Raw genomic sequence first — 26,945 nt, 5'->3', positions numbered from 1 at the left:
ACTCTGTACGTCTACAGTTACAGACTGTAGTCCAGCTGTTGCTCAGCTGTTAGCCCCCTTTCCCCCACAGAGCAGGTGTGATGTGGTGGTGGATCATTCTCAGCGCTGCAGTGACACTGACGTGGTGGTGGTGTGTTAGTGTGTGTTGTGCTGGTGTAGAGTGGATCAGACACAGCAGTGCTGCTGGAGTTTTTAAACCCCTCAGTGTCTGGACCGAGAACAGTCCACCGACCAAAAACATCCAGCCGACAGCGTCCTGTGTCACTGATGAAGGACTAGAGGACGGCCGACACACACTGTGCAGCGACAGGTGAGCTACTGTCTCTGACTCTACATCTACAAGGTGGACCAACGAGGGAGGAGTGTCTCACAGAGTGGACAGAGAGTGGACACAGGGTTTAAGGTTGATTTGAACAAAACATGTGAATGAAGACCACAACAGACGTGTTTTCATCTGAAAAATATAAAACTTTAATAATAAAGGCTACATCTTTTTAATAATTACAATAATTATAGCTCAAAGTAAAATCTGTAACTGAAACTCTGTATAACGTATAATTTACACATTTCCACAAATCAAAATGAAAGGAAACGATAAGCAAAAATGACATTTTTAAAAGCTTAAAAAGTGTATTTTATGTTTTTTTTTTTAATTTATTTATTCCTTTTTTATTATTACATCGTCATGTTTTAAACCTAAAGCCCTTCAGAAAAGCGAGGGAATATCAACACCCTGAAACAGGGTAAGCACATGGTACACGGCCCATGTAGGCACAGGTGCTGCACTGGCATCAGGCTAAGAGTTAGTGCCCCCTGGTGTGTGGCCTGGAGGAAGACCACCTGGATGTGGACAGTTAATGGCGTTAAGTGGATACTGGAATATAGAATATACTGTTGTTTATAAACTGTTTATGACGATAGTTATAGCTGTAGTGTTTTATTAGGAAGCTTATAGTCCTTATTACGTGAGCTGCGTTTACGTTACAGTGAAACGGGCATGTAGCAGGACGTGTACCCGGAAGAGACCACTGGGAGGAGCCCCCTGGGGTAGAACCAGGACCCTCTGGAGGGATTATATCTCCCAGCTGGCCTGGGAACGCCTGGAGGAAGCTAGAGGATGCTGCAAGTTGTGAAGATGCCTGGATTCGGCAGAGATGACGATGACCATGACCTTCCAATCGACTCCACGAGCGATCCGATTGGCCGAAACTGCCCGTTTTTCTTGCGTAAGGCTAAAAATTTCCGCCTGTTTCCATAGCAACCACTGTGCACTGTAAAGTAAACACAGCTTTTGTGTTGGTGCCATGTTTGGTCAACAAACAAACACTCAACAGCCTTGTGTAACCGGGACATCACTGAACTGAAGTGATGGGCCTAGGCTTCCACTGATATTTTGAAATTTCGGCTTAGTTCTGCAACACCGAGACCTTCGGGTCGTTGTTGGATTTCTCTGACTCTGATCGGACTCTGACCTCATTACAGTGGGAGCTGTCACTGTCCACTGTCAGCTATTCTGAAAAACAGTGGCGATCCCCTGAAATGGAGCAGCCTGGAAGGTTCTAGCTATGAGAACCCAGTGTAGCCCACTTTAGTAGCATCTTCTAGGGATGCGTATGGAGTAGTTACTGCACAGGAAGCGTTCGCTGACGTTACTGCAGCAGAACTTCTGGAACATTTCCTACGCCATGATCTCAGCCCACACTCTGATGGGACTCGGTAAAGAGGAGTGTGTGGGTGTTTGGTGTGTGTGTGTGTGTGTATTGGTGATAAAAGGAACTGAAGCAATGTTCTGAAGCAGCGTGTCCATTCTGTGGACGTGTGTGTGTGTGTGTGTGTGTAGGTTGAGACAGCTGGGATGGTTCGGTTTTAATAAATAGGTTATAATAATTAACTCGTCTAAAGCAACATCTCTTGAAGAATACATGTATCTATACACATAGGCCCGTATGTATATACACACACATATAGCGCAGACGTGCCAGCGCTGACCGCAGTCCGACTGCTCGAGCAGATTTACCTCCAAAAACTACATTTCCCAGAAAGCTGTGCTGCTCGGGTGTCTAAGGCTGATTGGTTCAAACACATAACGACATAAAACAATAGTCATCTTGTGTTTCTTCATTGGTTACTGTGGTGTTCCTTCAATGAGCTTCGTCGCCATCTTTTATCGACCAGTCCTTCACGAATATATTAACTCTAGGTAGTTTTAAAAAATAATAATAATAAAAAAAAAACAAGGACGAGTCTCTGTGGTGGTCCAGCCTCGTTCTGAGGGGTCCTTCTAATGACGTAACGGCAAGGTGTGGCTTATAGAAGTCTACAGTCCCGTCGGTGCTCCAGTGGTCAGTTAGCTGGCTGTCAGTCTGCATGGATGTATAGATGGACGGACGGATGGACGGCTGGACGTTTCCTCACTCCATTCTCTCCACTTTGCCCAGGATCTTTCCCTCGTACATGGGCAGCACCGTGCCGTCCTCCCAGATCTCCTCGAACACAGCGCCGCACTCAAACTCATCGCTCGCCTTCTTGAAGTAGTACCTGTGACACAGGGAAAACAAGCACTTATTAATACACACTGCCGATCAATAGATCAAAGAAACATTGGTTTTCCACTGCATGGAATCTACTCTACTCTCTTCCCCACCAAATGTACGAGGTGTTGCCTCAAAACCCTGTCTCTAAACCACGACAACGCCGGCGGTAACGTTAAGCGGTGTTTACTCATGGTGTATCGGCGTGTTGTTGTTGTTTGGGACTGAACACAGCTCCGTCATCAGTTCAGATAGATCAGTAGAGTTTGTTCCTTCCTTGTTGCAGCGTCCAGCTCTCGCTGGATTCTTTCGTCGGCCACCGATCCAAGGAGCGTTTGAACCTCTTCAAAAGACCACGGCGTCATTTTACGAGCCGCCGTCGTGAGTCGGATAAAAACAAACGTGATCTCTGCTGCAGCTGGAGATTTTACAGATGGAGAGTTGGTGCTGGTCGTCTGCGCTGCGTGGCGTAGAGTGACGACTCTCTCTGGACGATCAGCGCTCTGCAAGGTTCACACGCCACGGTTTAGTCCCTACTCGACTCGCTCTGAACCACGAGAGAACAGCCACTAAACAAGAACCCGCTTCCAGAACCAGGACCGGATTCACCTGGTGGAGGAGGAGGAAAGCGAGCAAAGTCTAGTAGAGTCAAGTAGGGACCATGAAGTGGAAAAGCACCGTTGGTTTAGCACCGCTCTCAGTGATGTGAGGGATCCTTCACTCACATGCTCCCAAAAAAAAAAGGTATTGCTTTATAGACACCCCTGCTTAACCCTTCCTGACCACTGACATGAACCTACATGCACACCCATAAAGGCTTATTCCGGTGGTCGCAGGCTGAAAGAGACTAAAGCAGCTCTGTAGACCACTGTCACTTTTATGATGGAGTTGTTAGGTCGCTTTATGAGTTGTTACAAATCGTACACACAGAGGATGAAGAGACTTTTCCTAAAGTTACCTGCAATTTAAGAAAGAAGTAACAGCTCTGGCTGTTAATAACAAACCTAAGGGTCTTTACCCTGACCTGGAGGGGTGTGTATGTGTGTGTGTCCCAACCACAGAGACAGCAGAGGAGTCAAGGCTCTGTTCTCTGCTGAGCTCTTAATGATCTGAGGCTCTTAAAAAGGAGCAGAGATCAGTGGGGATGGTTTAATGATTGGCTTTGTAATGGAAAAACCCTCACTCGCCTTCTCTTGGGTGTGTGTGTGTGTGTGTGTTTGTTAGACTCTGGAATTCCACACGTTTATGGGCTGAGTAACTCACACAAACAATGCGTGTGTTAAGCTTTTTAATTCGTCGCAGACTCGAGCGGTGGTGGGATGGTGGGGTGTGTGTGAGACAGCTGTGGGGGGTCTGGAATGCAGTGCTACACACAGTTACAGCATGTTTACAAGTTTTAGGAAAAAGGTATATGGCAGAAATGTCTGTTCCAGCTCGAGAATGACGTCATTGGTCAGACATTTTAACAGGGCTTGCTTGAGTCTGGATTGATTTTATTGGAGCTGGATGATCTCCGTCTTCAACTCAAACGTCAACAACCCGTCAAATCCACCTCGGCCCCTGCTCCAGTTTCATTGCGGTGTGAAGCGCCATAACGGCCCCCTGTGCTTCAGCCACACAGAGAGTCTATAGCTCCACTGACCTGTGCCACACTGTGCACTGAAGCCCCTGCTGGATGAGCACGTGTCCACAAACTTGCATACGGTGGTGAGCTATAGACATGGAGTCGACCAAAAATATCCACCCTGTTTGTTGCTTAGAGACTGATACAGAGCTGAAAACACCAGGTCTTGGATGTGTTTTTAAAATGCCCCAAATTCAAAGTTCCTCTACTGGAAACACAAGCTGCTGTTTCTCTTTCTACAAAACAGTGTTTACACACACGGCCGGTCCTGCATTTCTCCTGGAAGTTGTTTAAACGGGGAGCTAAATCAAAGTGTGAAAGTCCTGAACGCTGTCGAATAAAATGCACAGCCTGTTTAACCTCAGGACATTTAAAGCAAGAGAGAGAGAGAGGGAGAGAGAGTGTGTGAGAGAAAGACGGAGAGTGAGAGAGAGAGACAGAGAGAGAAAGAGAGGCAGAAAGAGACAGAGAGGGAGAGAGAGAGAGTGTGTGAGAGAAAGAGAAAGAGTGAGAAAGAGAGACAGAGAGAGAGAGAGAGAGAGACAGAGAGTGAGAAAGAAAGAGAGTGAGAGAGAGACGGAGAAAGAGACAGAGACAGAGAGAGAGAGAGTGAGAGAAAGAGAGAGAGTGAAAGAGAGAAAGAGAGAGAGAGAGTGAAAGAGAGACAGAGAGAGAGAGTGAGAGAAAGAGAGAGAGAGAGAGAGAGAGAGAGGGAGAGAGAGTGTGTGAGAGAAAGAGGGAGAGTGAGAGAGAGAGACAGAGAGAGAAAGAGAGGCAGAAAGAGACAGAGAGGGAGAGAGAGAGTGTGTGAGAGAAAGAGAAAGAGTGAGAAAGAGAGACAGAGAGAGAGAGAGAGAGAGAGAGAGAGAGAGACAGAGAGTGAGAAAGAAAGAGAGTGAGAGAGAGACGGAGAAAGAGACAGAGACAGAGAGAGAGAGAGTGAAAGAGAGAAAGAGAGAGAGAGAGTGAAAAAGAGACAGAGAGAGAGTGAGAGAAAGAGAGAGAGAGGGAGAGAGAGTGTGTGAGAGAAAGAGGGAGAGTGAGAGAGAGAGTGTGAGAGAAAGAGAGAGAGTGAGAAAGAGAGACAGAGAGAGAGAGAGAGACAGAGAGACAGAGTGAGAGAGTGTGTGAAAGAAAGAGTGAGAGATAGACGGAGAAAGAGAGAGTGACAAAGAGACAGAGAGAGAGAGAGAGAGACAGAGAGAGAGAGACAGATAAAAGAGAGAGACAGACAGAGAGAGAGTGTGAGAGAAAAAGAGATTGTGTGAGAAATAGAGTGAGTGAGAAAGAGAGAGAGAAAGATGACTTCACAAAGACTCTATGAATAGCATAGACTTAGATGATTTAGCTTTAACAAAGTTTACCTACTGCAAAGTTCAATTTCAAAACCGTGGACATTTCCCACGGTAAGGGCCCTTTAAAGGAAACCACCCTAGGGTGCGTTTAAAGGACTTCTGTTAATGTTCCAGGCTCCCCCTGCTGAGGTGTGTGACCGCGGAGGGTCAGTGGAGGGGTCGGAAGGTGGTCTCGATGGTGCTGATGTAATCCTGGTGGAATCTGAGACACCGTCCAGCACAGCGGCTCACTGGGCAGAGCATAATGAGGCTGTGGCTTCAAAGCCAGGCTTATTGAGAATGCCTCAGCATGGGAAACACAGTGACCAAACACAGGCCGGCCACTTTCTCTCGGCTGTGGGGGGCTTAGTGTGTGCCCCTGCTGCTAGAGGCCTTTTCTTCTTTCTGTCCACAGAGGGGAGGGGGCAGAGGGGGTGGGGACTATCACCTTAAAAGGTGCCGTGTGAAATGGCAAAATGAAATTCTCATGGTTTATCTCTGATATAACATTTTAAAGCAGAGCTGTGTACATTCGGTGATTTGGCGCCCTCTCTGGGGTAAATATGTAACTGCAGGGAAGGTAGTCTGAGTGACTATTTCAGGTTTTACAGTGTGACACGCAGCGGTAGCACAACGTTTCTTATCTGACTTGTATTTTCACTCGTCTCACTGACTCCATTCTTCACCTTTTTACTTAAAACCCCACACAATGCAGCTTTAAAAGCATTTTAGAAATCAATTCTGAGATATTTACCCCTGAAAAACTCAGGATTTTGATGCCAATAACTGAGCTGAGCTCTTAACTAAGAAAGTTAAGGATCTGGCCACAGCAGTCATTCGTGTTCATCATGCGCCCCTCCACCTTCTGCTTCCTACCTGTAGTTGCCTTTCTTTCTGAGCTGCTCTTTAAAGTGTCCGAGCGTGAGGCTGTGGGTCTTCATCAGCCTCCTGTAGGGAATCTCTTCTCCGCAGAAGAAGTAGGTGACCACCAGCTCCGAGCCACAGGGGGCGCTGGAGTGACCGGCACTCGGCCGCCGCTGTTCCTTCCACCTTTTAAAGGAAAATAGAGGGGTTTAGCGCTTGGCTCAGTATAAGACCAAAGATTTATTAACACATCTTATAACAGATATTAGACATAACACAAACTGATTATGATAATTAATATAATTAGATTCAATGGAGCATGTGCACAGTCTACAACCACCAAGTGTCAGCTGGTGGGGTATAAATCTACCGAGGGTTGGGCTGTGTTTTTTCTTTGAAGGAGGCTACAGTTGTAATGTTTATATATTTCTGAAGATGCACTTGACAGTGTTGGGCTGTGGACCACTGCGGCAGTTGCACCGTGTTCTCTAGGGGGTGTGGAGCTGGAACTAGTCATCTAACATCAGCACATGACATCATCAAATCCTCACAGCAATGTTCACCAACTGTAAAACCTCCCTAGAAGAGAGTGTCCTTATTAATGACCTCGCTTTCAGGAGAACACTGGAAAATCCGCTGTCAAGAAATTTTAAGCGAAGCGAAAACAACAGCAGCATGGAGGCACCATGGGGGCAGCGTGGCGGCTGCAGAGCCGGGTGAGAATGCTCTGGCAGAGCTGCCCAAGTTTGATGGATGATGGGGCTATTGTGTCGATGTCTGGCACAAATCATCAGACCCCTACAAGCTTTTGATTCGGCCTTTCCTCCGCCCTGGCCCTCCCCATCCCCCACTATCTGCATGCCGTGGTCCAGCTCGACCTGAGCACAGTGGTGCCCTGGACCAACATGTGTCACGGGGAGTGGCCAAAGGGCGAGTCCACCCCAGCAGAGCCGGCAGAGGCTTTTCATTCACTTCCAGGGCTTTGTTAGTGCGGCTTCAGATGGCGATGCTTCGCCCTGAGACAGCTGGCCGGTTAAAGGTCAGCCAATTAAAGCTCAGAAGAGCCTTGTGTGTGTGTGTGTGTGTGTGTGTGTGTGCACGCTGGCTGTCAGGTGGCCATGGCCAAACATCAAACGGTTCCGCAGAGCACCAAGACGAGCAAGGAACGCATTGCAGGGCTTGTTAAAACTAGACAAGCTTTATTTATTGTCTGTAACTTGAATCGCAGAGCAGTCCTTTGTGTTCACACACTCACACACACACTCACACACACAATGATCAAGAGCCAAACTCAGACACTATTCCTCTTAATTACTGGGATTTTGGTGAGAGGAGAAGGTGGAGAGGGTCATTTTGTAAAACAATAGATATGTATCATGGTTAATTTGAATTATGTATTTCTCATACGTTTTTTAAAATTTGTATGAATTTGCATTTAAATAAGTTCTGGAGGAGGTTAGAACTGTAATGTTTACTTATTTCTGAAGACATAAGTAAGCCAGGTGTTGAATCGGTGTAGAAAAGCACTGACCGATAGAATAGGATGCCCTGGAGAGGCTATGCCCAATGCCAAGCGTGGGCCAGAGGGGTGTGCAGCTCCCTAGCATTTGTAAAATGACTGCAGTCTCTGCTTCACACCGGGTCATCCAGCCTTACCAAGGTTCTCCTGGTTAAGTCCAGTCAAATCAACAGAGCACTGCTCTGATGTAGAGTAAAGCACTTGTAAACATCTGGGAAATGAAAGCTATAAGATGAAGTGATCACGTACTCGTCCGTCTGCAGGGCCGGGCTGACGAGAGCGGAGCTGCTGCTGGGAAACAGGGACGGATGACCTCTCTCTCTCTGCAGACTGGACGTAGAGTGCCTGTGGGTTCAGAGAACAGAGCTGTGGTTTAGGTGGTAACTCTGATGGAGACTGCACTTTCTTCCTGACGCTTCTGGACTCCAGGCAGCAGAAGAATACGGAGCAATGGAGTTCAGCTCCACTTCAAATTAAACGTCCTGGATTTATGAAGAACTCTTAAGGCCATTTTCTTTTCAAATGCAATGGCAGGGCTATGAGAAGACTTTAGAGCACTTCACTGAGGGAAAACAAGTTAAGGACATAAATAATTTTTAAAAATCATTGATTCAGGTCATGAAGCCCACCAACCCACACACTGTGAAACAAGACCAGTCAGTGTTCTGGGATTGGCCCAAGTCAGAAAACATGGGATAAAACGAGCCGCTCCGCTTCTGACGTCAAGTACAGAGACTTTAGAATGGCCCCGCCCCGTCGTCTGAGTGTGTCCAATCACAGCCCTGGACCTGTGTTTATGTGAGTGCGCAAAGACGAGGTGAAATGCAAGAAAACAGTCAAAATAAGCGCGGAGAAATAAAAGCACTGAGTAAAAAAGGAGAAGAAAGAGAAAAGAGTGAAAACGGCTAAAAACCAGAGCTTCTGCTCCTCGTTCCTCACTGCTGTGCGCTCGGGGTCGGGGTGAACAGCGAGCGGCTCGTTATCATTTAAAGGAACAGGGGCTGTTTACACAGGGGGAGAACACTACTGTGGGGCTGTGTTCTTACCTCTGTTTAGCAGGTTTGGAGGCTTCTTCCAGTCTGCGACAGGCTTCTTCCAGTTGCGTGAGTGTGTTTGGCGGGGGCAGAGGGGGCATGGTGGGGTCCTGGACGAATGGGTGACCCGGATGGTGTCCGCGGACGTGCGCGCTCACTCCTCCGCCGCCCCATAGCGTGCTCTTGGAGGACGAGTCTGTCGGGTGGGTCTTCTTTAGGCTTTGTGAGCTGTGGACAGAGGGTGGACGTTTGTAAGCCTGACCCTTCAGAACACTACCCCGTGCCTCCTAGCTTTAGAGCAGCAGTGCAATGTAAGGGTTAGGTTCTCACCTGTGTGGTTTGTGTCTGCTCTGCCGCTCGCTCTCCAGGATCCACTGCCACACGTTCTGAGATCTGTCCGTCCCGTCGAAAGGAAGAAGAGGCGAGCTGCCACTCTCTGCGCTGGACTGACACACACTCATCCCGTCACTGGCTTTACTGGGACGTTTGGACAACATGGCGGTTCTCCTAGACGAGACGAGAGAGAGAGAGAGCGGAGACACTGATTACACTATGGTCTTCAATCGCCAACTTGAGAGTGACTAAGCCAATGAACTACAAACATCTATCTACACTCACTGTTCATCCCCTGAGCTCCACTGACCGTACAGGAGCATGCTGTAGTCCACCTGTTTCTCTGCATACTTTCTCATCCCCATTTCACCCGGCTCTTTAATGAGTGGATCAGACACAGCAGTGCTGCTGGAGTTTTTAAAGCCCTCAGTGTCACCGCTGGACTGACTTTACATCTACAAGGTGGACCATGGAGGTAGGATAGTAAGTGGACACAAGGTTTAAAAACTCCAGCAGCACTGCTGTGTCTGATCCACTCGCACCAGCACAACACACACTAACCACGTCAGTGTCACTGACAGTCAAACCTGCTCTGTGTGGGTCCTGATCATTGAAAAACAGGGTGAATGGGGATAAGAAAGTAACTGTAGAGCTACAAAGTGCTTCTGTGTGGTGAGTGGAGCTGATTAAATATGTCAACGACAACCGATAAAGACCCACAGATTAACCAAAGTGAAGCATCCGTCTCCATAGTAACGCAGACTCACCCTGCTGTAAGCTCTGCTGGACTCTGGCATCGCTGGATGGAGTAATCAGACCCCGCTGACCCCAGGCACTGAGCCACTCGGTGAGCCGCCTCGGCCTCGATCTGCTCCTTGCTCTTGGGTGGAGCTCCGTGGTGGTGGTGGATGTGGTGGTGGTGGATGTGTTTGCCCGCAACGGAGCGGGGTCCACTGGGTAAAGGGCTGCAGACGGTGCCTTGGGGGTGGTGATGGGGCTGGTGCTGACGGAGAAGGTGCTGGTCCGGCGAGCGTGAGCGAGGGGAATAGAGGGGGACGCCAGGGGACTGGCAACCGGGGGTCTTCAGGACCCTGGAGAGATGTTCATCCAGGATGGCCTGAGGGTCTTCCTCACAGAAACCAGATGAGAGGAGACTGAGGGATGGAGGGGGCTTCTGTGGTGCTGCTAACTCACCTTCATCTCGCTCTTCTTCCTACACACACACACATTTATTCCTATATGAATTCACAGTTCTCAACTGCACTGAAACAATGTAATTAAATATATAACTAGCTGTAATTACTATGTTATTATGTGTAATAACTTGATCATTAAAACTACTACTGACTCCACTGAAAATCTGATGGTCAGTGATTTCAAACAGAAGTCAGACAGAAAGTAAGAAGCTCTCCCTTTGGTCAGTGTTTAATAGAGTGCGACAGGGGCCAAGGGTCGGGTCAAATGGCTAAAGAGGTCGAGAGGGTGAGGGCTGGCCACTTAGAAAAAGAGCTGCCCTCAGGTCCTGCATCAAAAGAAGCTTTTCAAACTCTCTTTACCAGACTCAGAGATATGAGGTGTGATTGGTCACTCCAGGACTGAGGTACACACCGGTCAGCTGTAACATTAAAATGACCTCTTTGTTTCTTGTATTTTTTTAAGTGTCCTGCGTCACTGATGAAAGACTAGAGGATGACCGACACACACTGTGCAGCGACAGATGAGCTACTGTTTCTGACTTTACATCTACAAGGTGGACCAACGAGGGAGGAGTGTCTCACAGAGTGGACAGAGAGTGGACACAGGGTTTAAAAACTCCAGCAGCACTGCTGTGTCTGATCCACTCTACACCAGCACAACACACACTAACACACCACCACCACGTCAGTGTCACTGCAGCGCTGAGAATGATCCACCACCACATCACACCTGCTCTGTGGGGGTTCCTGAGCGTTTAATTGCATGGTGAAAGGGGGCTAGCAAAGTATGCAGAGCAACAGATGGACTACAGTAACTGTAGAAGTGTAAAGTGCTGGTGTGTGGTCAGCGGAGCTGAGAAAAATGTTGTGGAACTCCAGAACATTGCTGTGAAGATTTGATCTCTCCTTTAGAGGGAAAGTAAAAGAGAGAGAGAGACAGAGAGAGAGAGAGAGAGAGAGAGAGAGAGAGAGAGAGAAATCTTTCTCTCCTCACCTCCTGGATCTGCTGCAGTCTCTCCTCCAGACAGCTGAGTGTGTCCTGCTCTCGCTTCAGCTTCTCCAGCCGTGTGATCAGCTCGGCCGCAAACGCAGACGGCTCAACTGGAGCCATCTCCTGCGGCAAACGGTGGGTTCTCTGTGGAGCGAAACACAGGAGCGAGAGAGAGAGAGAGAGAGAGAGAGAGAGAGAGAGAGAGTTAGATCAGGAGAGGAAGGTGTACTTGGGGTTTGAATGCAGTCTGTAGATCAGAAGGGACCTGAAGAGGTTCATAATTGGTCAATAGACCAAAGCCCTATTGACGCTTGATTATTTCTGTCTGGGAAGGCTCCATAATTGAGTGATTACTGATGATCTGTGGCTTTAATCCAGTACCAATCTGAATCTACTGTTTATAGATCAAGCGAGATTAGATTTTACAGTCTGGCTAATAACTGCACAGAGAATCCACTATGAATCAGTGCTTACAGTCTGACTACCAACTGTAGAGTGACTTTAATCCAGTATGAATATGCAGTGTGTTGATTTACAGCCTGATTAATAACAATATGTACATGTAAATCCAGTATGAATCTGACTTATAACTAAAGAGTGTTTTTACAAATCGATATTGTGTCCCAAAGTAATCGACCAATAAAAATCCCTGGAGAACTCTGTAATGGAACTGATACTACAGCGCATTACTGAGTTCATCAACACTTTTATCTAGAACCTGAGCTCTAGAACTGACCCCGGAGAACCCTTCATCTCTCTCTTCTCCTCTTCCTCCTTTAATGACAACTGCCAGCAGTACACTGGCAGCCTTGGGCAAGAGCCGGACCAACACACACACACACACACACACACACACACACACACACACACACACACACACACACACCCATGCCATCAGCGTGGAGGCTCTGAAGTCAGGCAGCTTCAAAGAGCTCTTGTCAAACATCAAACACACGCAAGGAGCGGGGGGGTGGGGGGTGTTGCAGGAGGGGGGCAGGCTTTTAAATCTCAGAATAAAAGCCAGATAGACAGAAAAAAGGAGCAGGGGGGGGGGGACAAAATTAAAAGAAGAGGAGAAAAAAGGAGGGAGGAAAAGGATGGAGGGAGAGGGAGGGATGGAGAGCTGAGGACCATGGAGATCAGAGAGAAATAAAGAGAGAGACAGAGAGAGAGAGAGTCATCTGTTTCCTCTCTGTGTATAAAACACCTCAGCGCAGTGTTTAAACTGTTTTCCGACTGTTTCCTGTTTATTTCCATTCTTTATACTTTCCTTTGATCCCTTCTCTTTGCGGTGAGGATGGACAGATGAGAAGAAAGGATGAAAAGACAGAGGAGTGTGTACTGTGTACGAAACCTCTGTTCAATTCTGAACTGTTTTCTGTCGCATTTTCCTGCCTGTTCCCGTCTCGTTTCCTTCTCTTGCTTTTCTCTTTGATTCTCTTCTTTGTAGCTTGGATGAAGGAATGAGAAGAACGGATAAAAAGGCAGAAAAAGAGAAGAGGAGTCATCTGCTCCGTGGAGAGACTCAGTACACTGCATTTTCTTTTAAACCAAGTGACTTTTTGTACTGTTTTGTTTTTCTCTCTGTAATTTTTTCATCTTTTTCCACTTCCCTTTGATTCTTTTCACCATGACAGGGATGAACCGATGGAAATAAAAAGGAGGAAATGGCAGAGAAAGAGAAAATGACTTCCTGGCTGAGACTAAAGCCCCTCGGTACAGTGCAGTGGATCCTCTGAAAACTTTTCTCTTGTTTGTTTCTTCTCAAACTTCTCTTTTGTGTGGCTTCTCCCACTCCGTGGCGAGAATGAGCAGATGAGAAAAAGGATGAAATGGAGAAGAATAAAGAGAAAAAGAAAGCTTCCGGCAGGAGCCTCCGCCGGCTGCATGGGGCCCCTGCCGCCTGGGGCCTGGTGCATCATGGGAAAACAAGCCAAAATATCAGGGGGGAGAGATTAGAAACAAGAAAAAGAGAGGGAGGAAAAATGGGGGAGAAACACACACACACACACTCTCTCTCTCTCTCTCTCTCCCTCTCTCAAAGTGACTTTGCTGCTGCAACCTTTGACCTCAACAAAAATGCTCCGAAAACATGGATCATGAACTGGAGCTTTAAAGAAAACAAGAAAAAAAAAGAAAGAAAAAAAAACACCTCCTCCTCCATCTCCCAAACACACTCCCGGAGCCTGCTGAGTCCTACACCATGGGGAGATCAGAGAAAAAGAGATAGATATATATATAGATAGATAGATAGATAGATAGATAGATGGATAGAGAGAGAGAGAGAGAGAGAGAGAGAGAGAGAGGTGCAGGGGGGTGGAACATGGGGAGGGCCAGAAAGTGTGGTGGGGGTGGAGGTTTTACTGCGACAAAAACACACAGAGAGACAGGAGGGGGGTTTCTCGGTTGGAGGTTGTCACCAAAGAAGCCACACACAAGCTGCCTGCATTCAGCCACTGATCAAAGGCCGGTTTTGGGGAGGAAGGGGGTGGGGGGGAGTAGGAGGCGGCATGTGTGTGAGTGTGTGTGTGTGTGTGTGTGTGTGTACTGTAGAGCAGTGTGGTGTGGGTCCACAGACTGATTTGCTGATCATCAGCTACTGCACTCAATTCTGATCCTGACCACTTGACCTCTGCAACATTCAATATCCAGCCTTCACTGCATCATAAACCTCTGAAACCATCTTCAACAGAGCCATCCACAGTCTGCACCTAAAAATCTGTGAAGACTAAAGAGTCCCAAAGGGTTCTTGACTTGGATGAAAACTCTGAATAGAGACAGAATATATACATTCTGTCTTTAAACATGTCTTTGTTCCAGAATCAGAAATGGATTCACATTCAGTTTGAAAGATCTGATATGTTTTTAGATTCTACCAGCAAAATCAAAGCCAAATGATATAATCTAAACCGGATTTAATTTTAAAATCAGAACTTGAGTCTGGGTGTACAGTGAGAATATATAATCAGATCCAGAAACAGATTGTATAAATTGGTTTCAGAGTCTTGAAAATGAACTGGAAACAAGTTGTACAACTAGATTCTAAAATCAGAATCAGAGGCAGATCCTACAATAATAGTTAAGTTCTTAATCACATTTGGAGTCAGTTCTACAGTCATAACTAGTGTCAGCTCTACAGACAGAACTAGTGTCAGCTCTACAGTGAGAACTGGTTTCAACTCTACAGTTAGAACTGGTGTCAGCTCTACACTCAGAACTGGTGTCAGCTCTACACTCAGAACTGGTGTCAGCTCTACACTCAGAACTGGTGTCAGCTCTACACTCAGAACTGGTGTCAGCTCTACACTCAGAACTGGTGTCAGCTCTACACTCAGAACTGGTGTCAGCTCTACACCCAGAACTGGTGTCAGCTCTACACCCAGAACTGGTGTCAGCTCTACACCCAGAACTGGTGTCAGCTCTACACCCAGAACTGGTGTCAGCTCTACACTCAGAACTGGAGAAAGTCCACATTTTCAGTCCAAACAAGGTTCTGAATCAGATCTAATCACAACAAACCCTCTAAATCTGGATACACACTCCGGGGAGCAAGAGCATCAGTGAGTTTATTTCCTGATGTCTGTGGAGATACTTGAGGCAGGAGGAGGTAGAGGAGGGGAGGGGGTTGAAAGAGTGGAGGAAAAAATTCATATGCTAATACTGTCTTTCATTTATAGTCTTTTATATGAAAATGAGGGAAGAGGAAGAATATAATATTCTGTCAAAACATGAGCTGGGAAAAATAAAACACCATTCCCACATGGGGAGAGGGACCCAGCTGGCGGTGGGAGCCATTGATCTGGGAAAAAAATGGCAGAGGAGTGGAGGAGTGTGGGGGGGATAGAGGAATGAGACTTACGGGAAAGTGGGGGAGAGAAACTTGTCCGTTGATCTTGATGCTCCGGTGAATCTCCCTCTGGAGCTGCTTCTTGGTGCCCAGTTTGTATGGAGGAATCCCGTCCCTGTCGGAATCAACGAGAGCACATTTTAAAAACAGACCTCACTGTGGTCACTCAACATCAGCCCCCAAACATCACAGGAACGTTCCTTAAAGGCTTCTTCCCACATCTCACTTATAAAGACAACATTCATTGGTTGTTCTGGGAATTCAAGCTGCGTCCATTTAAAAATACCTTATTAACAACCACATTTTCAAGCGTGTAGATCCAACTCTGAAGTCTAAATATGCCTGATCAATAACTAGACAAGAGTCAGATTCTAGAGTCAGAACTACTTGAAGTCTCTAGAACCAGAAATGGACTCAGGTTTTAGAAGTTAATAATAATTCTAAAATCAGAAATGGGCAGAATCTGAATTAAGAGACAGTTTCTACCTCTATGCTTCTACCTTCCTTTACCTCGACAGTCAGGTTCTAAATACAGAACAGGAGTTAAGTTCTACAGGCAGATCTAGACTCAGGTTCTTGCAGCACAACCAGAGTCAAATTCCTGAAGCTAAACTCGAGTTAGGTTCTATTGGCAGTATACTTAGTGAGGTAAGACATTTAGAGTAGACATTCTAGTAGCAGGTTGTTGTTGCAAAATTGGAGTTGGGTTCTAGAAGCTGAACAAGAGTCAGGTTTAGGGGAGGTACACTTCTAGATTCAGGTTCTAGTGGCGGATATAGCATCAGCTTCTAAAGGCAGAACTTAAGTTAGGTTCTAGAGGCAGAGTCAAGTTCTTGATGCCTAGAGTAAATTCTTAAACCAGAAGTGAGTTCAGCTGCTGGAAAACAAAAGCACACAAAAGAAAGACTTGAATACAGTCACTCATAATAACACCAAAGAAACACAAAACTCCTTTGAATTTAGACTAAACAGAGCCTCGAGTTTCCCTCTCTAAACTAAGACCCTCAGGAGAACAAAAGGAGGGCTGGTTTGGTTTGGAAACACACGGCAGATAAGCAACCTTTTATTATTCCTAAACATTTCCGAGACGGGAAACTAGCTTTAATGGGCACAGAGTGCAACCTTCTCTCTGATGGAGGATTCTAGCAACCCTTCAGTCTACACCACCAAACCCGGACATCCCAGCTTTCTCCTGAATTATGAGCATTAGCGCCAAAACCAACCTCCACTTAATGTCTTCTGATGGGCCCCAAGGGGCCCAAAGTGACGTCAAAACTGGCCCTGTCTCCTGCTGAGAACATCAGGGAGGAATCAAAGACTTTAGCAATCCACCAACACCACACGCAACAAACGCCCAAACCAGCGGGCCCCACTTTCTAACGCCTAATCCCGAAAACACGCCGCTGGGTCTGAAGTGGCTTAATGACCGGCTCGTACTGGAGCGCAAGATGGAGGCAGTGGATTAACATCCCTCTAGTTTCAGAGATAACTGTCTTATATTAAAAACATAGTTGAACACATTGGCCCGTTTTTAGCTGACATGAGGCCACTTGATTTTTCTGATGTGGATTAAACCTGGTCTTGGACAAAACTGCCAAAAATATTTCACCATTAAACCCACAATCAGATTTTTCTGTGTCTTTGTGGTTGTGATTGAGACTTAATGCCAAAGAAATTTCACATTTAAAAACACCTTTTAATGTAGGTTTTGGGTTACCACTATGGGGTGGTATCCCAAAAAAAAGGAATTAAGCCTAGTCCTGGATTATATCCTCCTTTCAATGGAAGATCACATTTCAAAATGCTGTTTACTCCAAGACTAGGCTTAATCACTGTCTGGGAAACCACACCAATATTGTCTAGGTTTGGGTTGACTCTGTTTAGTCTAGGCTTTAGTTATTTAGCCTAGGCATTGGGTTGAGTCTATTTAGCCTAGGCATTGGGTTGAGTCTATTGGGTCTAGGCTTTTTGTTAAGTCAGTTTAATCTAGGATTCAGACTGAGTCTACTGAGTCGAGGCTTGGTGTTTAGGTTTTGGGATGCTATTTACATCTGAACTCTGAGTGAAGTCTGAGTCTGGCCTATCACACACTGCTCCATCCCTCCCTCCCTCTCTCACGCTCTTTGAAACCTCACACTCATGCGCATATGCGCTCCCTGCCATCTTCATTTGGCAACAGCCTCTCGCGGCTCCTCAGATCTCAGCAACATCAAAAGGTTGGTTTGTAAGATAAGGTAATGTTTGAAGTTGGCACTGCTGCATTCCCCAGAGTCCAAGTAAATCCATAAATAAGATATAAGAAAAAAAAGGGGGGGGGGGATTACACCCCTCCCCAAACTCCCCCTTTTCCCCCTTTATCTGAAACAGGGATTTAGATTTGTGCTGCATCTTTTAACAGCCATAATAAACCCTACTGTCCTCTCCATGGGACACAAGCAAGACTTATTCCACTGGTGGAGAAAGGGCCAGGGACAAAAGATTTACTAGCATCCAACCATGTGTGGACGAGCCGTTTCTCAGTCAGACATTCAGTTACTTGCATGAAAATAGGATTCTACCCTCACTGTTCTTTAGGGAAGACTTTACACTAGATGTTTGAACATTGCTGTGAGCATTTGAAGGCAGCCATAAGAACATGACTGAAGTAAAGTGGTGGTGTTGGAGGATTAGCGCTGGATCACACATACCAACTCATCCCAAATACACTGGATGAAGCTCCAACATTCCAGAGGAGCCAGCTCTATTGCTTCCCAGCTCAGTCCTAGTCAATTTATACCCCTCTGGCCTACACTTAGCTTTGAGCAGGGTGAGATTAAGCTCATGTGTATCTGCTGCAGAGCAGCTCATTTTATTTTATACACTTCTATGTTAATTTACACAAGCTGAACACTTGTGTTCCTTAAAGTAGGGTTTCTTTAGTCAAACCAAGAAATTCTAACCTTATTAAGACTGTTTACAGATAATGAAAGCCAGTGGGGGTTATGTGTGATATGCAAATGAGGTCATGCTACCTGGCCACCCGCAGCAGTCATTCATTCTTAGCCACATTAGCATATCTTCTAAAACAGCTTCTCCTTTCATGTGGAAGTTCGGATCAAAATCACACTACTACTCCATTAGGGTAAAACAATGAGTGGAGGCTAGTGGGGGTCAGTTTTGATATGCTAATGAGGGCATGCTACCTGCTCACCAGTCGTTTTTACTCAGTGTTAGCCACATTAGCATGTCTGAATGAAGAAAGTCTCATTTAAAGTGGATATTTTAATCAAAGTCATCCACTGCACTGAGGTAAAACAATGAGTGTAGGGAGTCTAGTGGGGGTCAGCTATGATATGCTAATGAGGGCAGGCTACCTAGTTAGCAGTTGTTCAGTTATTCAGCGTTGTTATTATTCAGTTCAGTTATTAGCATATTTTAGTCAAAGAACTACTCCTGTAATATGATTTTTAAAAATAAGAATAAAAACAAACTACTCCATGAAGTGTAAAGCTAGTTGGAGTCAGTTATGATATGCTAATGAAGTCATGCTACCTGGCAGTTTTAATTCAATGTTATTGTTATTAGCATACTTATTAGCTACACTGTGATTTCTTAATTAATAGTTCAGCATTAACCACATTCTTACCATTACATTGTCTTATTATTAGTGCACTATTCACATTCACAATCTAATACTAAACTGTTCTTATCCACACAAAGTTACTGTACATTACAAGGAATGTATACCCACTATAAACATGCTAGTCTAAATCATGAATGCTATTCTAAACCATTAACCATTGTACATATTTTAACAACAGCATTTTCTGCCATGGTTATTGTCCTGCATTTTATATGTAAATAATCCTATTTTTCACACACCTAGTTAGATGCTAACTGCATTTTATTGGCTTTGAATCTGAACTCTACACAATGACATAAAAAAGGTGAATCTAATCTAACTAGCCCACTTGTTTAAAGTAATACTCCTTTAAAATGGACGTTTTGATCCAAATCACTCCCCTGTCAAAATAAAACAATGGGGTGAGGATAGTAGGGGTCAGTTATGACATGCAAATGCCCCCCCCCTCATTATTTATTCACCGTTATCCAGATTAGCATGTCTGGGCGGAGAACCAGTCCTTTAGCGGAGTGTCAGTCTGATCGAAATCAAATTTCTCACGCTAATGCAGCTAATAATGGGCCAGGGCCCAATTAGCCCCTGTAATTAGCATTATGCAAATGACATCATGCTAATTAGCGGCTAGCGGCTTTTCAGATCCCATTAGCTGTGGTTTAACGGGTTCTGGAGCGCGGTCTTTAAGCGATGAATGGACAGATTAGCGGCACGGATGTTCGGTTACTTTTGCAAAGTTTATGTTTTTGGGGTTTTTTTTTTGTCAAAGAGAAAACAAGAGGAGTAGTGTTTTGAGACTTGTGCTTTGCACACCCCAACCCCCAAAGACTCAGTTGTGCAACTAATTTTCAAAGCAGTGAGACTCCCTCTTGCTCCCCCCGGCCCCCCCCCCTCCTTCGCCAAAGCTCTGAGAGTGAACAATGGACCGAGAGCTCCATTCAGCTGAGCCTTTCATCCTCCACACATTATTCTTCACTCCCTTCTTCTCTGTGGCTCCCTGCTACCACGCAAGGCTACTTTGAAAAACAGAAGGGGGTGGGGTTGGTGGAGGTAGGGGGGCAGGAATGGTGTGTATGTGTGTGTAAAGAAGTGGGGGGGGGGCACACAGAAGGGGGTTTTGGAGGGTCCACGATGAGGGAGCGCTATGATAATCCTAGTATTGGAAACCCCAGGTGAGCTGTCCATGAGTCCAGGAATGAGAAACACTCTTCCACTCTTCCCTTCTCTTTATAACCCCCCCCCCCCCCACTTCCCCACCACAAACTAAACTGGCTCTGACACTTGATCTCATCATGCTGGGGCGGCTGGGAAGAAACCGTGGCAGCGCTGAGCGGGTAAGCCTAGCTTTCATGCCATGCCAAATCCATCCAAACATAGCCCCCACTCTAAAAAACAGAAGAGAGGACTCTAGCTGAGACGGAGCTGAGAGCGAAGCAGCTAATTTTATGGCGCAGATTCGCAGATAAACAATAAAACTGCAGGAACAAATACAAAAAGTAAGAAAAGTAATGCAACGGGGAAGACGGAGCTCTTGATTCTGTCGATGCAAACATCCCCAAGTGCTCTAGGGGCGGTGAGCACAAGCGCAACGGCACTTCAGCTGTGGATGTTGAGGGATAAGACAGTGCTGTTCCTTTTATTTCTAGGAATAGGAATTAAACCTGTGACCTTTCGGTCTTAAGCCCACTTTTGCAACCTCCAGGCTATTGAACATTAACAGAGATTTTATGTTTCTGTGTCAAACCTACACTGTAATAACAGCAATGACTGTGATTGGTCCGCTGTCAGAAACGGACAATGGTTCAATCGAGGAAGTCCAGAAATATGGACTTCTCTTCATTAGAAAAGGCAGAGAGCAGCGAATTTACATCAGTGGGTGAATAAAAAGTGGAACAAGAGAAAAAAATCTCGCTACCAAACCTCACTACGAGAAACAAGAACATGTACCAGCTTTGTATTTGTTGGTTTCCTGGCACCGCATTTAAACACACTCTGTTCCAAATAGAGCCCTGCTCCCTAAAAAGTGCACTTCACAGATTATAAAACTAACGCTACTACACTGTACCCTACATTGTGTACTACAAAGTGAAGAGGAAGATATTTGAGATTCAGCCCTAGTGTGGTGATGGTGAACGATGCAGACACCAACGCACAAGTAAAACCACTCACAACAATGCAGGCTTTTAGGTTTCACCACTACGCCGCTCTGGTTAGAGAGAGAGTCACGAACGGACTCTTTAACGCAACACAACGAACTCAGACACTCACACGCTGCTGTCGGTCATAGACAGGGAGTCGTCCGTGGTGGCATCGCTGGACACTTCGCTGTCGTTGGCGCTGCAGACCGGCGCGAAAACATGGCCCGAGTTCATGAAGTAAGGACTGGCTGGATCACCCCGTCTCTGAGACCTGAGAACACAACGACGGGATACGTTATTACGTATCGACGACCATCCCTCGCTTCTGTAACTTCCATAACAGGACGTCCACTTGTCCCTAAAGGAAGGGAAGCGGACATCTGTGGAACGTAAAGGGTTAAATGTCTTAATGATGAATCAGAAGCTGAATTTGTTGATGCTGGTTAGCAGCTCAGCTACTTTAATGTGATTGGCTGATTCCGATTTGGGTTAACCCTTTAAATGCTGGACTTATTGTTTATTTATTAATAATAATAATAACAAAAACATCTGTTTAAACAGATAATACACATCTGTCCACAGGTGTGAGTGACTGGGTGAGTGTGTGATGCCCTGTGAGGACTGGAGCTCTGTCCATGGTGTGTTTCTGCCCTGTGCCCTCTGTCCCTGAACAGGATGAAGTGGTTAAAAAAGAGATGACTTAGTTAATGTGCTTTGTGACATCACAAATTCAGTGATATTGCCTTTTTTAAAGAGACAGAGCCAAGCTGAGACACCTCGTCCTGCTCTTTCATATCATTTTTGGGAGTTATGAAGCTGCTGAGCGCCTCAGGGTGGTGGGCTATGGTGTGTGTGTGTGTGTGTGTGTGTCACACAGTCACAGAGGAGAAAGAAGGAGGAAAAGTTCAAGCAGCTTCAGTGTCAACAACCAACAAACCCCCTTCCCCTTCTCCCGCGTCCACACACACTCCTCCGCTTTTCCCGCACTTTTCTCTTTCACTAGAGACTCGTTCTTTCCCTTTTCTTACACCTCCCTCTTTCCAACTCCTCCACCCCTCCCTTATTCTCTCTATCCTTCTCTCTGTGCTTTTTTCCCCTTTCTCCTGCTGTGCTGCATTCCTGACGGAGAGAGAGAGAGAGAGAGAGAGAGAGAGAGAGAGAGAGAGAGAGTAGAAGGAGCGAAATATAAGAGAGAAAAAAGACTGAGGAGCGAAAGAGATAAGCAGGGGGAGAGAGAGAAGAATGAAAGAGGGACTGAGGAAAAAAGAGGGACACAGCATGACTAAAGCCTTAGGCCTTGACCTCCTACTCTACTCTCTCTCTCTCTTTCTCTGTCTCTCTCTCTCTCTCCTTTCATCATCTCCTCCCCCTTTCCTGTCCTTTTTCTTTCTCTCTCAACCTGGCTTAGTCTCTGTCAGAGAGAGAGAGAGAGAGAGAGAGAGAAGGGAGGAAGGGAGGGAGAGAATTCAGTGGGGGGGGGTCTGAGAGTGGGCTTGAAATTAGTTCCACATGTGTCAGATAAAAACTCTGTCTCACACACACACACACAGAGCTGGCTCAGGCCGTGGGGAAAGGGGAGGTACCACTAACCCCCAAAAACCTTTACACTCTCTCTCTCTCTCTCTCTCTCTCTCTCCTTGTTCTCTCTCTCTCTGTTCCCCCTCAGTTCCTCTCATCTCCCCTTTCTCTACATTTCTCGCTCTACTGCCTGTATTTTGTTGTCTTTCTTTCACTATCCATCCTCTTGTTGCATCTCTCTCTCTGTCCCTGTTCTATCTTTTTTCCTCTCTTCTTGCATCCTCCCCTCCCTCGCTCACATACCCAGAGAGAGCGAGGACACCAGGAGATGCCCTCATGTCGACTAAACCCCCATCGCCTTCATAACAGCAGCAGCAGGACACTCGGTCTCCACGGAGATGCTCTCTCTCTCTCTCTCATGCACACACACACACACACACACACACACACGGTTTGAAACCCTTTGGTCATGGTTCTTGCTTAAGCTTTAGAGCAGTATTCATCTGCCCACTTTTAAAAGCCCCCTCCCAAAAAAAGTGAAACCCTTGAGAGAGAGAGAGAGAGAGAGAGAGAGAGAGAGGACGAGTCCCGTTTCCTCCATGTGATTTGTCCTGAGACAGAACAGGAGAGAGACTGAATGGGGAGAGACGTAGAGAGCACTGGAGTGTAACTGTTTCCAGATGTGCACTGCTTTGTTGTGTGGATGGACCAGCAGTTCTCTCAGTGCCATTAAGGCCAGCCTCTGATTGAGCATCAGGCCGAAAGAAGCCCAAACGCTTCCCCTTCCTCATGTACACGCGCTCCTAGGACTCGGGCCGACGCAGCTGTGAGACGGTGCTCTGGATCCGTCCGTCTGAGCGACAGAACACAAAGACGCCTTACCTTTCATCTCACACCAAAAACTGAAATATCTCCCTTCTGCGGTTTGAGAGAGAGACACACAGAAAGAGAGAGAGAGAGAGAGAGAGAGAGAGAGAGAGAGAGAGAGAGAGAGACACACAGAGACAGAGGGAGACACACAGAGACAGAGAGAGAGCAAGTGAGAGAAAGACACAGAGAGAGAGAGAGACACAGAGAGAGAGAGAGAGGTCTTGACGAGAAGTTTCCAAACCATTATTTCTTGTTTTGTCTCATGTTCTGAGCTTAGAATCTCTTCATCTCCCAGATGTTGGAAAGCTGCTGTGAGAATTTGATGGCAGGCACAAGGCATTATGTGGAGTATTGCCGTAGGGACAGAGAAAGCAAGAGAGAGACAGAAGAGAGAACATTGGAGAGGAGAGAAAGAGACAGGAAAATAAGAGAAGAGACAAGGTGAAAGAGACAGAGACAGTCCAGAGTGAGAGGGAGTGAGAAAGAGATGAAATGTAGATGGAAGACAAGATGAGAAAGAGAGGAGAGGGAGAAAATGAGGGATATGGAGAGAAGAGGGAAGTTGGGAATGAGAGAAAAAAACTGCAGAAAGAAAGGGAGATGAGAGAAAGAGAAGAATAACAGAGAGAAAAGGACAGTGAAAGTTAAGAGAGAGAGAGAGAGACATTAAGGGAGACATGAGAGAGAGAGCGTTAAAATGATGCTTAAGAACTCTACCTGCATCCTCGCTCCAGACCCCCGGTGGTCCTCAGGGTCACGGTGGCCCTCAGGCTCTTGGCTGAAAGGCCCACGACTGTGGCCAGCGCCTTGGCCTTGAGGTCTCCGCAGGTCCACTCCTTGTCTTCGATGAGCGGCGGCAGGTAGCTGCACATGACCTTGAGCCCGGCCAGGCCGCTCTGGTGGACGTAAGCGGCGTTCTCGCAGCCCGAGCGGACGTAGTCCAGGTAGACATCTGAGGTGAGGAACATCTGGTAGGCCTTGTCCTCCATGGCAGCCTGGATCTCGGTCTGCGCCTGGTCGAACATGGACGAGTCAATGCGCTGCTTCTTGATGCCGTCCCGGATGTAGGTCCTGGTGGCCGGCCTCATGTGCTCGGCCACCACCCCGCTAGCCTCCACATACCTCTTGTAGATGGCCCTGGCCACTCGCTGCGTCTTGCCATCCTTGGGGTCCATCTGCCGGAAGCCGTTGCAAGCGAACCAGAAGTCCAGTGCGTCCTCTCCCTTCTCGCGCTCCAGGAACGTCCGGAAGAGGTGCGCTCCGTCCTGGTCTCCCAGCAGAAGGTGCAGGGACTTGCTCCAGCGAGACACAGGAGAGTCCGGCGACGCGCTGCCCTCAGGCTCCCCCAGGCCGTCCTCGTTTCTCCGGCTCGTGCCGTAGCCCGGGCCTGGGACCTGGACAGGGATCGGGACCTGAAATTCGGTGGGCATTCGCCGCAGACTCTCCCCTTCCTCTCCGGGCACCGGAGGACGTGGGGCGTCCTCGTGGAAGCTGTTGCCCACCGGTTCGGCCAGCATGCGGCTCATCCTTGCCCTGGTCGGGTCCTTCTACCGCCGGCACCAGCCTCTCTGGGAACACAGGACACAGGGGCTATAATCAGGAGAGACAGAAACAATCGCCCGAGACTAGCTTTGACGGCCCCCGGTGAGTTCCACTGAGTCTCAAACTTTATCAGACTTCTCAACCGCTTCAGTCACATAGTATTCACTCAGAAACATATACAACCAACAACAATCTGTCTGATATTGACATATATACCCTACATTCATTCGTTCATTCATCTTTAACCACTTCATCATGATCAGTGTCAGGGAGGGCTTAGAGCTCACCCAGAATCAGTGGGCACAAGGCAGGAACACACACCGCACAGAGCACTGGTTCAACACACACACACTCACCCAGTCACTCACTCCTGTGCGCAATTTCACACACTCACCCAGTCACTCACACACTCGTCCAGTCACACACTCACAACTGTGTACATTTTCAAACACTCACCCAGTCATTCACACCTGTGCGCAATTTCACACACTCACCCAGTCACTCACAACTGTGTACATTTTCAAACACTCACCCAGTCACTCATGCACTCATCCAGTCACACACACACTCACCCTGTCACTCACACCTTTGTACAGTTTCACACACTCACCCAGTCACTCATGCACTCATCCAGTCACACACACACTCACCCTGTCACTCACACCTTTGTACAGTTTCACACACTCACCCAGTCACTCACACACTCTTCCTGTCACTCACACACTCACTCACAACTGTTTACATTTTTAACACACTCACCCAGTCACTCATCCAGTCACACACACACTCACCCTGTCACTCACACCTGTGTACAGTTTCACACACTCACCCAGTCACTCACAACTGTATACATTTTCACACACTCATCCAGTTACACACACACTCACCCTGTCACTCACACCTGTTTACAGTTTCACACACTCACCCAGTCACTCACACATTCATCCAGTCACACACACACTCACCCAGTCACTCACACCTGTGTACAGTTTCACACACTCACCCAGTCACTCACACCTGTGTACAGTTTCACACACTCAACCAGTCACTCACACACTCATCCAGTCACACACACACTCACCCTGTCACTCACACCTGTGTACAATTTGACACACTCACCCAGTCATTCAGACCTGTGGACTGTATTACACACTCACCCTGTCACTCACACCTGTGTTCATTTTCACACACTCACCCAGTCACACATGTTCCACACACTCATATTTTCTATGATAATATTTTTAGAAGCAAAAAGACCTTAAACTCAGCAGCGTCCGGCTGAATCTGATTGGTCCAGCTCCGCGACATCAGTGTGAAGGTGAGAATGTAACACTTCTAATGTTAAACGTACACTAACAGCGTTGATTTAACAGTTGATTTTGCAGCCCTTTGCCACACTTCCAAGCTTTCAACATAAACACCATCTTCAAAAGTTATTTTTATTTTAGAGTGTTACCCTGCGCTTCAGGAGCGTCTCACAAACCTGACAGCGCTGCATCTCTCAGTCAACCCAGACCTGGAGCAGCTATCCAGAACAGCGATATAAAGTGTGAATGTCCTGATTGTGTAAAGACACTGACCTGTTGTTAACCCCTTAAAGTGCAGCGGTACTATTCAGAAACACGCAGTCACTGTATCAATACGTCCTGTAGTGATTTACGGGGAAAATCACATTTGCTACGATAACACAGAGGCAAATTAGAGATGTCCGATACTGTCACAATATCATAATCACGATACTGTCAGACTTTTCCTAACCATGATACACTAAAATACATTTTTAATTTTTGTTTATTAATTTATAGCAGAGGTCAACAGCTGTAATGTTAAGAGGAATCCTACCCGGGCGGGGAACTGAACCCTGTCTGCCGTGTTAAAGTCAGCATTATTCCCCCTGAGCCACACAATGCATTCAAAGTGTCAATGTGCATTAGTTATCACACTGTCGGACCGCTCACCTCTAACGCCAACCTCATGCCACTCTCCCA

At 46.7% G+C, this 26,945-nt stretch overlaps 1 protein-coding gene across 2 annotated transcripts in view; it reads right to left on the bottom strand.

Moving 5' to 3' along the window:
* Positions 1–547: 547 nt before the first annotated feature.
* The window catches only part of LOC136692739 (axin-2-like), a 38,875-nt gene continuing 12,477 nt past the window's right edge, over positions 548–26,945 (bottom strand). For both annotated transcript variants that reach the window (XM_066666371.1, XM_066666370.1), the window contains exons 2-11: positions 24,133–24,983; positions 21,158–21,298; positions 15,286–15,388; positions 11,430–11,570; positions 10,007–10,452; positions 9,237–9,413; positions 8,919–9,134; positions 8,122–8,217; positions 6,366–6,539; positions 548–2,538 (exon numbers count right to left, since the gene is read on the bottom strand). In XM_066666371.1, coding sequence (XP_066522468.1) covers positions 2,412–2,538; positions 6,366–6,539; positions 8,122–8,217; positions 8,919–9,134; positions 9,237–9,413; positions 10,007–10,452; positions 11,430–11,570; positions 15,286–15,388; positions 21,158–21,298; positions 24,133–24,941 — 2,430 coding nt within the window. In that variant the 5' untranslated portion in view covers positions 24,942–24,983 and the 3' untranslated portion in view covers positions 548–2,411. The remainder of the gene's footprint in view (positions 2,539–6,365; positions 6,540–8,121; positions 8,218–8,918; positions 9,135–9,236; positions 9,414–10,006; positions 10,453–11,429; positions 11,571–15,285; positions 15,389–21,157; positions 21,299–24,132; positions 24,984–26,945) is intronic.

This window comes from Hoplias malabaricus, chromosome 3 (assembly GCF_029633855.1).
Source record: "Hoplias malabaricus isolate fHopMal1 chromosome 3, fHopMal1.hap1, whole genome shotgun sequence".
Taxonomy (NCBI): domain Eukaryota; kingdom Metazoa; phylum Chordata; class Actinopteri; order Characiformes; family Erythrinidae; genus Hoplias; species Hoplias malabaricus.
The sequence above is the reverse complement of the archived record's forward strand: the minus strand, read 5'-3'. Positions and strand labels throughout refer to the sequence as shown.